The 12,342-nt window shown below is 36.6% G+C and overlaps 2 protein-coding genes across 2 annotated transcripts in view; both read left to right on the top strand.

Moving 5' to 3' along the window:
- The first annotated feature begins 116 nt into the window (after positions 1-116).
- trappc5 (trafficking protein particle complex subunit 5) lies at positions 117-2,779 on the top strand. Its single transcript, XM_082163459.1, has 3 exons — positions 117-191; positions 463-789; positions 1,758-2,779. Exons 2-3 carry the CDS (start codon positions 520-522, stop codon positions 2,052-2,054), a joined length of 567 nt encoding a protein of 188 aa, XP_082019585.1. The 5' UTR covers positions 117-191; positions 463-519; the 3' UTR covers positions 2,055-2,779.
- An 896-nt stretch (positions 2,780-3,675) lies between these two features.
- Positions 3,676-12,342, top strand: part of mcoln1a (mucolipin TRP cation channel 1a) — a 28,211-nt gene continuing 19,544 nt past the window's right edge. The window contains exons 1-2 of the mRNA XM_082163512.1: positions 3,676-3,918; positions 10,166-10,407. Of these exons, the coding sequence (XP_082019638.1) occupies positions 3,879-3,918; positions 10,166-10,407 (282 nt within the window). The 5' untranslated portion in view covers positions 3,676-3,878. The remainder of the gene's footprint in view (positions 3,919-10,165; positions 10,408-12,342) is intronic.

Raw genomic sequence — 12,342 nt, 5'->3', positions numbered from 1 at the left:
AAAAAAAACGAACAATGCATTTTAAAAACTTGTAACGTTTTTACCACTACAAAACACTGAGGTATATCTCGCAAATTCATTACTATTCCCCGTCTTACTTTTATTTTGAAAATATCCGGTAACAATGATTTAAAAAAAAAATGTTTTACTAATCGTGGCTTCACGCATCCGGAACTGAACCAAAACATCAGGTAAACGCTACTGAGCAACGAAATACGCTGTTATTGTTATACCTGCTTATCATTTCATATAGTTTCTCTACTGGCGGTGCTATGTTCTGCGTAGTACATTAGGTAATCAGGAAAACCCATAATGTAACCAGAGGCAAACGACTAACGTTACATGACCAGAGCAACAATGAATGACATTCTGACAGTTCAACTCTTTCTATGCATTCGTAAATATATATATTTACAAATTACAATGTGCTGATTTATAACACAAACTGTCCTTGTATTCCAGGGCTCAGGCACTTTCATTCTTTAATTCAGATTGCAAATCAAATTCGGTGTGGACGGAATGGAGGTCCGCTTTACGCGAGGCAAATCTGCGATCCTCGAGCGCTCGATCACGCGTCCTAAAACGGAGGTGAGCGTGAGTGCGTTCGCGCTGCTGTTCTCCGAGATGGTGCAGTACTGCCAGAGCCGCGTGTACTCGGTGTCTGAGCTCCAGGCCCGGCTGGCGGACATGGGTCAAGGTGTGGGAGCCAGTCTTCTCGACGTTCTTGTGATGAGGGAGAAAAATGGGAAAAGAGAAACCAAAGTATTAAACATACTTCTCTTTATTAAGGTATTACTTTTATTTTGTTTACATATTGCAGCTCATTTTGGTTTAAGTTCAGATCTATAGTGTTAAAGGGATGGTTCACCCAGCAGTGAAAATTCTGTTATTATTAGTTACGCACTCTCATGCACTTTCGTTCATCTTTGAAACACAAATGAACAAGATTTTTGTCCATCCATTGAAAGTCTATTCACCCAAAACTGTCGTATGAAATCCGTATGATCCAAGTCTTCTGAAGAGAAACGATCACTTTATGATGTACAGATTTAATTAAAGCTTTTATTCACATATAAACATTGATCAGCAAACATACATAGAGACAGGGCTTGACATTAACTTTTTTGCTCACCAGCCACTGTGGCTTGGGGTTTTCCAAAGTTACTAGCCACTCAGCATTTTCACTGGCCACAATTTTGACAATTGATACATGGGGAAAAAAATGCCATGTATACATTTTTAATATTATCTTATAATTTGGCTGCAGGTAATGGTATATTAGACTGCTGTCACTTTAAGACCTGACGCACGGATCCATTATACTATTATGTATGCGTTATCTTTCTCATCTGTTTACGTTTACTTAAAACATAACTGACTGTTTACGTGAATACTCGCCAAGACCGGCATCATTTTGTGTATATTTGACTGTTTAAGCGCAATAAGCAGCGAAAACAAACTCAATGTAGTACTGAGAGGTGGCTTTATGTGCGCGCACTTTGGGTGTAAGAGAGCACAAAATATGTGGGAATGAGTAAAATGATGTGCAATCCCACGGCGAAATTCAACATTTACACCAACAATATTCATTCAGAGCAAATGAAAATAAGTAAATTCACGGTTTCTTAATTTGTGTTCCGAAGATGGAAAGAAAGTTCTGGTTTCAGAACGACACGAGGGTGAGTAATTGATGAAGGAATTAACATTTTTGGGTGAACTAACCCTTTAACTTTCTTTCTTTCTCACTTTTCTCCTAGGTAAATGTGTGGAAATCTTTGTTTGGCAAGGAGGCAGACAAACTGGAACAAGCGAACGACGATGACAAAACATACTACATCATTGAAAAGGAGCCTTTGATCAATGCCTACATTTCAGTACCTAAAGAGAATAGCACTTTAAACTGTGCGGCCTTCACTGGTGGCATTGTGGAGGCTATCTTAACCCACAGTGGCTTCCCAGCCAAAGTCACTGTCCACTGGCATAAGGGAACCACACTGATGATCAAGTTTGATGAGGCAGTCATTGCTCGAGATAAAGCTCTTGATGGCAGATAGCAGATTGCTTAGCACATCAGAATCAAGTCTCAAGTTTTACCCTTGAGTCTGGAGTCTCAATAGGATTTAAGTTGAATTGATTGTTTTTTTCATTCATTTTTATAGCTTTGCTAACAATTTCACTGCATCTAGCACCCATCTCAAATAACTTCAAGCCTGTATCTGGCTCTCTTGCTTTATTAATGATGTTACAGAATATATGGTTGAGGACAAACCACATCAGCACAGTGACCTCTCTAGTCCAATCCAGTTAAAAAAAAAAATTGTCTTTACTGATACACTAATGCAGTTCTCTGTATGAAGATCTTAATCTTTGGATGTCTATTTTCTTTGCATATGTACTAAAACAAAGCATGAATAAATTGTAATAAATAATCAATTAAATCAAAATTGAATAGATTGTTAGGTTTGGAGTTGTTGAGTATAAAATGTGCCGGACAGCACATTACTGCTCAGATATTGTGTGAAAAAAAATGTCAAATGACCCTTTAACCATTTAGGTTTCCAAAATTTTGCAGACAATGTACATATGGCAAAATGAAAAATGTATATCTGTATGAAGTTTTATTTACAGCATAAATTTGGACTTCTTGATCATGTTGTATCATTGTATTATTGTATTATAGAGGATTGATCTATGTATGTGTGTGTTTCATTTGTTCACGTTCTTTCATTGTCCTACAATATAATAAAGTCTTCGTAAATTGCAAGAAGAGATCGGGAAATACTGTCCCTTGCATAAATGTTCCATAATAACCACAGTTTGTGCTTAAACACTGTATACAGTAGTTGCAATAGTTAATACCTCAACATGACAATGATTATTATTAATACTATAACAGTAACATTTTGTATGTTTGTTTTTTGATTAAGACTGGGTGGCTAACACTAGTTACAGCAGTTTTATTACAGTAGCAATAATTAGTAAGTGGTAGTTTTTGTCAGGACCTGGATTTAGCAGTTGTGTGTAATCAAGTGTAATCATGGCCTTTGGTAGTGCTTGTGACTTGATTTCTTGTTGTAAATGGTGTCATGTTGTAAAAATCGTCCTGAACTATTCCAAACCAGTCATGTTTTGCCTCACATTAATTATTGATTACTGGGACAACACTGAAAAATAACACAAATCTTTCAAACATCTTTAGAGGTATTTAAGCTATGTGTGGGTGCAACCTCCTGCTTCAATGTTCAATTAACACCACAACAATTGAAGCAGCAAAACACAACTTTTATGTCACTGTCAAATTTTTTTTGGCCACAGATGTGTGTGCATATAGCCTACATATATCATTCACATCAGATAATAAATGAATTATGACAGCATGGTTTCAAACTGATTTTCAACTTCATCCATTGAATCACCTCAATAAACGTCAAAATGACCATGTTTTGCACATCATGAAATACAGAAGACATTTTTTGGGGGGTTGCTTGCTACTAGCAGGAACTATTTAAAATAAGAAAAATTGAGAGAGAGATTCTCAGATTTTTGTAACAGAATTAGGCTAAATAAAAATAAGAAGCTCAGAATTGATAAACATAGGACATCTGTACACACACACAATAAAAGTGTTATGCCACCTCACCGGCGTCAGATTGTCACATGATGTTGTCACATGACCTCAAGCATCGGAAGTTCAGTGCTGTGCTGCTCGCGAATCGCGAGTGTATGCTTGTGAAACATGAGGTAACCGGAGAAGAGCCCGTCAAATTACTACAGAGGAACAAAAAAAGCCTGTTGAACATATTCAGATCCTATTGTGCTGTGAATTAAACTGGGATTTTAATGCCGACAGCGTCTGCACTTGATTTTAAATCGCTGACATGGCCGCAGTGGACGCGAATAAAGTCAACATTTCCCCCGGTGAGTGATCGGCTGTATAATGTGCTGTTTAAGTGAGTCAGTAAGGTGTTATATACAGAAAGAATGGATCCAGCCCTGAATTTTTGAAAGTGGAGTATAAATTAGTGATTTTATTATTTGTATTTGTGTTGTGTTGTGTTGTGCGTGTGTAATGTATAGCCTATGCTTTGCACAGAAGTACTCAAGATGCACAAGAATATGTCAAAGAAACAGGAGTTTGTTTATCACGGTCACGAGCGCAGGATCACACTTAGTGCTGTTTTAGTCTATTTGACGTTTGTGGAATATTTTGTGGTTTGGATGATTCACAAGGTCGGATAGACTGCTGTGTTAGTGGATAATTAATGTATGCGATGTATTTTCCACTTGCTTGTTTTCGTATTTTCTTCCTCATTCGTGTTCCATTATTTCTGTAGTTCTGTAGGGCCTGATGTTTTGTTTATGGGGTCAAAAAGCACAACACTACATTTGCCACCTGTTTTCATTTTCATTTCACTCAGTTTTTAATGACCATAAAAATCATCTGATCTGCTCAAGACTCAGTGATATGTCTTGGGAGTTGTAGATTGGAGGCGTATAGATTTAAACTGTTTTTATACCTCAGCATTGTTGAGTTCTTCATTTTGATGGACTGACAGACGCTCCCAAGGTCCTATATTGCACATTTTTTATCCATTAGGTATCAAACATTCTGCCACAGTATTGGTTGGCAACCAAAGTTTCAGGGCCAAGAAGTAGTTCAAGGTTTGTTGACCAAAATACTGTTCCACATCACTTTCCAGACTAATAATAACAGTGAATTTGAATGTTCTTACGTAAGCATAAATTCAAAATTCTGTATTTGCATGATTTTATATTCTTAATGCATGTTCTTATTGTGAAAGAGTCATCTGTGCATGCTATTCAGAAGGATTTTGTTGTTGTTGTAATCTTTAATTATTTATTATAGGAACTTTAAATATAGTCTAAGTCTGTTCAATGTAGGCTAACACCCACTTCTCAAATTCCAATCAATTCACAATGTATTAAAGCAAGTTTTACTACAGTTTTTTCCCCACCAATTATGGTTTTACTCAAAAATATATAAAATACAAAAGGAAAATGGGTTGCTATGCTAAAATCAATTAACATTAACTACAAAATTTATAATCAGTTGCAAAAGGGTCTGTTCACACAGATCATCCAAAGCTACTGCTTGTTCATTGTAAAACATGCGCTAGACGAAGTCTTTTTTAAACATTTTTTAAATTTTTTTATTCCAATTCACTGCATGTTGCGTTTTTCCAACGCAAAAGCACAGACTTTGTAAATGTCTGTGTGGAAAAGTAACTCTACACACCAGAGACACATCTTTTATAATTTATTCATGTTTTTTTTTTTGTGATACATTTAAAGGAATTTTGTACTTAAACACCAAAACCGAAATGCAGTGAGTCGTCTCATGATTTTTCTGCCAAATAAATTTAAATATGGCTATTCTAGCATAATTTTTGGTCACAGTAAAGTGTGTCCACACACAGCTGACATAGCTTTTCCTAAAGTTGCTCGTCCACACTGAAACTTAAATGATCTTACTGCGCATGTGTAAAACATAATCAAAGCTCAGATGGTACCGAGAGACCAGACGTAATAAAAACAAACATTTTTTATAACAAAATATTCCACTACTTTCTAGGTCACACTCAATCGCTATTCCATGTATGGTCTAAAACACAATTGCCATCATGCTTTGCGGCAGGACAGCAATTGCAAGTACATTTTCTGTCATATTTGCAGGAATGTAATATGAAGATTGTTCTGTGAAAGTGAATAGCACACATGCCGGTCTAACCATAGATATCTATAAGTACAGTGTGCGTCACATGACTGAACATGCATCTTCGTTTTCATAGTGTGTCCGTCCACACTACAACGCAAAAACAACCTTTTTAAATGTATCCACTTTAAGGAGAATCTTCAAAATGCTCAGTCCACCTCAGTGGACGGATGGATTAATGTACACAGCCTTAAATGTCAAATGATTTCGGCCCTTCAGAACCATTCATTTCTTTTTCTGTTTTTGCCAAATATTTTCGGTTGCTGAAATTTTTGTGCATGACTAGTTTTTTCATTATATTTCAATTCATGATTGTGTGTTGTTGTTTAACTTAGACATATAGATCCTTTATTAGGTTGCTTTGTTTTTGTGTGTAGTACATGGGTGGCCAAGGCAGAATGAAAAAAGTTGATGTCATGTGTGATAGGGTTATTATAACATGCTGCTATTTATACTTATGACCGTAAGAGCGTGTGAGGAGCCATTGTACACGTTCTTATAAAACATGCTGCAAAACAGGACGGATGAGATTTTTCTGTTTATTTTTCACATTTGATTGACTCTATCGCTTGAAGACAATCACCAGCGCTCGTGAGCGGCTTCAGACACTCATGAGTGTTGCAATTTTGCTGTCAAGATCGTTATCACTCTAATAGACTGCATCAAAAATCTTCCTGTTATACAGTAACAAATATGTGATAAGGCAAGATTCCAGTGACTCGACTCTGACAGACGGACCGACACACAGATCTGCTGCTAGATGAACAATGATGGTTTTGATTAGAGAGAGCAATGGGAGCCAATAGGAAGAGCTGCATAAATAGTCTTAGTCTCTCTTCATTTTTTGCTTAATCATGCAGTGACCTGCTGGTCAGATGTTCAAGAGAGTAAAGAAATAGGGAAATCTCAGTTGCTCAATGTGGACGTTACAGGAACTTGGAAATTAGAGAAATATTATGAGTGCATTTAGTCCACCTATCTGTACTTTTCTGCTATGCAGTAATAAAACGGAGCTGTATGAAATTTCCCATTTGTCAGCACTGACACGCTGTGATCTTTTATCTCATTTGAGTGGCTGACCCACTTGCTTTTGTATTTCACTTTCCTTTCAATCTAGATTAGGTGTTGTCACCTGGATTGTGATTTATGTGGTTTTAATGAGGCATGAAAAAAGGTGTTCCGGCAATTTTACGTTACATATGTAGGCATAAATGTGTGTAGTACATCTGAATAAATCCGAATCTTTTTTTGTCAAGTCAACCCTGATTTAATTAAACAAATATATATGCAACACATTTAAGAGCAAAGCAAAAGCAGCTCATAATGCTCAATGCTGAAACCGGCTGAATTAGTTCTCCTTGCATTGTTTTTGCCAAAATAAAAGCACTTTGGTTTGATGTTTGAAAATGAAGAAAGTATATAGAATTTAGTCGGAATATGACAAAATTATTATTATTATATTGTCATATATGTAATCACAATATTTTTTACTAAATGGAGGTTATGCACAACAAACTTCCGTATTCTGTAAAACGGGTTGCATCACTTGTGGTTCAGGTCTTTTGTATGTAGATATATGTAAATATAGAGCCATTTTACTCATAATACCTTCAAAGGAGCGAGCAAAAATGAGCATAACTGATGTCCATCACATATGTTTATCTAAAAGTGTTTTATTATTATTGTTCTCTCTAATATTTAGTGATTATTCTCCTCATATTCTCCATTGTTTAATCTCCTCTCTTCCCAGTCTGTCAGTAACGCTCTGGTTTCCCGAAAGCATTGTCCTATGTTCTCTAATGTTCTTCCCCTCGAATTAACCACCAAAAAGAAAAAGAACTAGCTTGTTTAGTTGAAAAAGTTTGAAAAAGCTTAAAAGTCGGCGTCAGTTCGTCGTAACTTCTTCTGACAAACGGATGCGATAAGACCTGGTTTCCTGTTTGGTCATGTGACGTTCGGCATAAAACTTATTGTGCAGCCCGACAAACAAGCACAGCAGACCTTTTTTTTTTTTTTTTACACAATTTTTAGCAGAAAAGTCACAATTAATTTTTTTTAATAATAATTCTATCAATGGTTTTTGACCTGCCGAAATCTTGGTAGCTAGCTTGTAGTCATGTAATTGAGATAACTGGTCATTGTGGTAGAGCTACTGCAGAAATAACACAGGACTGAATGAGTCACTTCGTGACTGAATGAAATTCACAGAATTCACAGAATTGCTCAAGAAAGAACATATGGGTAATTACTGACAGAATTTTCATTTTTGGGTGAACTAATAACCCTTTAAGCCACCATTTCAAAAAGTCATATTTACTGTAGTTTCACACATAAAAATGCTTTGGGGAAATGCTTAGTCAGTGATTTTTAAAAAGTGATGTGGAAATAGAAAGGAAGTAAGGAGCAAAGCAAAGATTATGTTTACAGAACAGCAGTACAGGAAGTGCATCAGCAAGATTGACACTTTTTCATTGTGAGAAATGAAGATAAAAAGATTTGAGGCCACACACAGAGACAAAATCTCCAACATTCATTCACAAACCAGCCAGGCTACTTGAAAGATGTGTCCTTGACAAGCTAACCAGCCTTAAGGCCCTTTCACATGACTTGCACCACCACGCGATGGAGTGAAACATCGAGATTTGCTGCCTGCAAGTCAAGTGTTGTAATGCGATGATCAAAGTTCTGATAAATTCAGCAATTCACTTCATTACAAGGGCAGTGCACAGAAGTCATAGGATAAAGTCAAGTCATACAGAAACTAAGTTTTGGTGTTTGCTATTTTTAGTGTTTGTGTTCCCCTTTCACTTTCCAGCTACCTGGCAACCACATAAATCCTATCCATGATATTATGTGAAACGTTTTTCATGTAGATGTCAAAGCGGTGCTTGACGCTTGCAGTGAGTGCTGTGATGAAGCCTTAACACTAGTCTGTTGTCTCATAGATCAAATTCACGCCAACACAACACAAGTCTTTGACAAACCACCCTACCACCCATTCCTCAAGTGTTCACACGTCACTTTGAACAAGAGAACACGCGTCAGATATCAAGTTTCGAATTTGGCATGTAGCCTGTTTGTGAACTCCCACACTGAATTTGGGTCTCAAGAATGTTGTGTTATTTGTATATATGGTATATTATTTGTTGTTTGCTTGTGTGTACTAGTGATAGGTGTTATAATGCGAGTATTACAGGGAATTGCATGCATTTTCTAAATTCTGAGTGGCAGTTGAGAGTTTGAGTTACATGACGACTGTGGCTCATCCTCAGACAACACAGAGCTTGAATAATAACGCCTAACTCTTGTCTTTCTATCTTATTTAATGCTAAAGGTTAGTAAAGATGATCAAATTTCAAAGGAAAAAACTATTTCTCAAATGCTTTTAACTTGAAATAAAAGCTTTTTTTTTCAAGTGAATGTTCATTTTTTATTAATAATTTTAGTATTATGTCATCGAGAAGTCTGTTAGTGTATCATTTACCTTAGATACCTACCTGAGATCAAATGTATAATACATTTATTCAGAGTTAAGAATACTGTATTTTCTTCATTGTTTTGAATACTATGTTTAACGTTAAATAAAGACACAGAGGACCACTTGAAAAACACCGAACTCTTGTCTCTCTCACTCTCATTTAATATTAAAAGACAATTCTCATCTGTTGAGTGGACCTGCAACATATAAGCCATCTGTGACTTACTGAAGTAACGTTAGACTGAAGTTCACGTCAAGGCTGTAGTTGAGGCCATCTTTTCTTTCAATTGTCTTTTATTTTACTCTTTGAATAAAGTTCACCACTGTGTCCTGGTGATCCAAGTATGAAATTTGATTCAAATTCAGTTAACTTAACTAGTTCTGTTTAATTCACTGTATGTATTACGCAAGACACTTTTGTTCTCCAAGGCTGCATTTATTTGATCAAAATACAATAAAAATTGAAATATTGTGAAATATTATTACAATTTAAAATAAATGTTTTCTATTTTAATGTTTTTATTTAATTACATTTTTTTATGTATTCCTTTAATGCAAAGCTGAGTTTTCAGCATCAGTACTCCAGTTTTCAGTGTCATGATCCTTCAGAAATCATTAATTTCATATTATTATCAAAGTTGAAAATGGTTGTGCTACTTTATAATTTTGTGCAAACAGTGATAAATTTCATTCAGGATTTATTTTAAATAGAAATCTTTTGTATCATTGTAAATGTGTTTACTGTCACTTTTGATCAATTTAATGCATCCTTGCTGAATAAAAGTATTAATGTTTTATTTTATTTTTATAATTGTATTGACCCCAAACTTTTGAGGGTCGGTAGTGTGTGTAACGTTATGTAATCGTAAGAATAACAGTGGTTTCAAACAAAAAGACCATTTACTTTGTGATTTGTCCAACTAATGCTATCTGTCTCTCTCTTTCTTTTTCAGAAGAGGATAGGCTAATGTTTCCGGTGACTCACTATGGTTCGAATGACTGCAGGGATGAGTATTGTAACTCCAGGCCGACTCCGCTAACAGATGGCTGGATAGGTGCTGGTGAAGAAGAGGAAGCGCTGCGCAGGAAGTTAAAATATTTCTTTATGAGTCCTTGTGAAAAGTACCAAGCCAAAGGCAGAAAACCTTTTAAACTGGGTCTGCAAATGCTGAAGGTTCTTATAGTAACTATACAGGTATTTATTTATTCTTAGATTTTCTTTCTAGTGTTGTTCTCTTTCTAGGGCTTGTATACTCAACCCACTGCTTATTAAAGACAGTGTTGCAGCTCAAAGTCTCAGTTTTACTCCCAAATTATTCTTTAACCACTGTGACATTCCCTAGAATCCCAGAATTAACCTTTGGGTTTACACTGCTTGGTCAGCTAGCAAGCATGAATGTCTTTCTTAGAGATTTAAGCCACACTTTAAAACCAAGATCTCGCCCTCTCAATGAGCATTAAATTATATGTTGTGTGTGTGTGTTTATATATATATATATATATATATATACAGGGATTAAAGTTCTCCGTCGCTACGACGGATTTCCGTTAATTGCAGCAAGTCTATGACGGATTTCCGTCAATTGCAGGGTTCCAGTCTGTCCTTAATGTCTTAAATTCACTTTTCATAAATGTAAGGCCGTAAATAGGCTTTCATTTCTCAAATAGTGTAATAAATGTCTTAATTTTAGTTTGAATAGGTCTTAAATTAAGGAAAGACGAGGTGTATTCACCCTTCTGAGGGGGATGTGATCAAAGCCTGGAGTGGAGCAAAAGCACGTTCCTCTCTCCACTCTAAAGGCGGCCGCACACCGGACGCGCAGCTCAGCGCCGCGCCGCGCCACGTCTAGGACAACTGTCACCTGAAAATCCGATAACATCAGCAATTTTCTGATTTCTGTAAATAAATATAAAACTAAATGTATATTGCAGCACAGGGTGAAGTCCGTATATACATTAACTACGATTTGAGACACACACATGTAAATTTTATATAAAACTATGTAAATGGCGCTCTGTGGCGCGGCAGGATTTTGAACACGGTCCTGAGCCGCCGCGGACAGACGCCGAAAGGCGCCGCCGGTGTGTGTACTCTCATAGAGAATAGTGTGTTCGAATTTAAAAGACGTGGCGCTGCGTGGCGCGCCGCCGAGCTGCGCGTCCGGTGTGCGACCCCCTTAAGCATTCTGTAATCACTTTGCTTATGGTCCACTCCGGGTTTTCAATTACCGCTCACGGAAAGTGCATGTCAGGCCACAGTTGAGCGCTGAGGTAGAGAACTACTGTATATTTCAGTTACCGTGGCGTGGACACACTTATAATGCAGGTAGGGCTGGGCGATATATCGATATATTTTTAAATGCTATATGGAATTAGACCATATCGCATTTATCGATATAGTTCAAATTTACGCTGTGATCCTTGCTCCCCGCGCCCCTCTCCTCCGCTCCTCCTTTTCCATTCTGCGTGCGTGTTTACTTAGAGCATGTTATGTTATGAGCATAGACTGTAAAAAATATGGACAAAGCGTCTGTGACGTCACCCATAGACTTTCTGAAGAACGGGTTTGAAGCCGTTTATGGGGGGTATGGGCGGCGCCATCTTGGAAAATCTTGGGAAACCCTAACCCCGCCCACCTTCTGACGCAGCGCGCGTCACTCAGCTCGCTCTGCTACTCCGGTTATCTCTGTGTATATTTTAGGCAACGAAATATGTTATAAAACACCATACTAACTCTTTTCGTTTTCATTTAAAGAAATCTTAAACATTATAGCCACACAAATGTGGTTCAGGCAACGCGTATTGATTATATTCACTGCACATAACGTTTGCCTATTTATAACAAAACGAAATATAAAACACAAACCTGCCTCTTTTCGTTTTAAATATAATATAAAAATATTAAACATTTTAATATGGTCCAGGCAATATGTGCATTTGTACTAAACAACAGATGTTGCAGTAAACAACATTACAGATCATCTTCGTTGTATTAAAATTTAAAATGACAAAACTCAACCCAGTCTCTTTTTGTTAAATTTCAGTTTTATCAATATTAGCTATTATAAAAGTATAAGTAAAAGGTAAAGTTACAATAAGCTATACAAATAAAGCAAACAATTCAGTCAAA

The sequence above is a fragment of the Leuciscus leuciscus genome (genome assembly GCF_965113295.1).
Source record: "Leuciscus leuciscus genome assembly, chromosome: 3".
Classification (NCBI taxonomy): Eukaryota; Metazoa; Chordata; class Actinopteri; order Cypriniformes; family Leuciscidae; genus Leuciscus; species Leuciscus leuciscus.
Note: the sequence above shows the minus strand (reverse complement) of the source record. Positions and strands in the feature narration are given on the sequence as shown.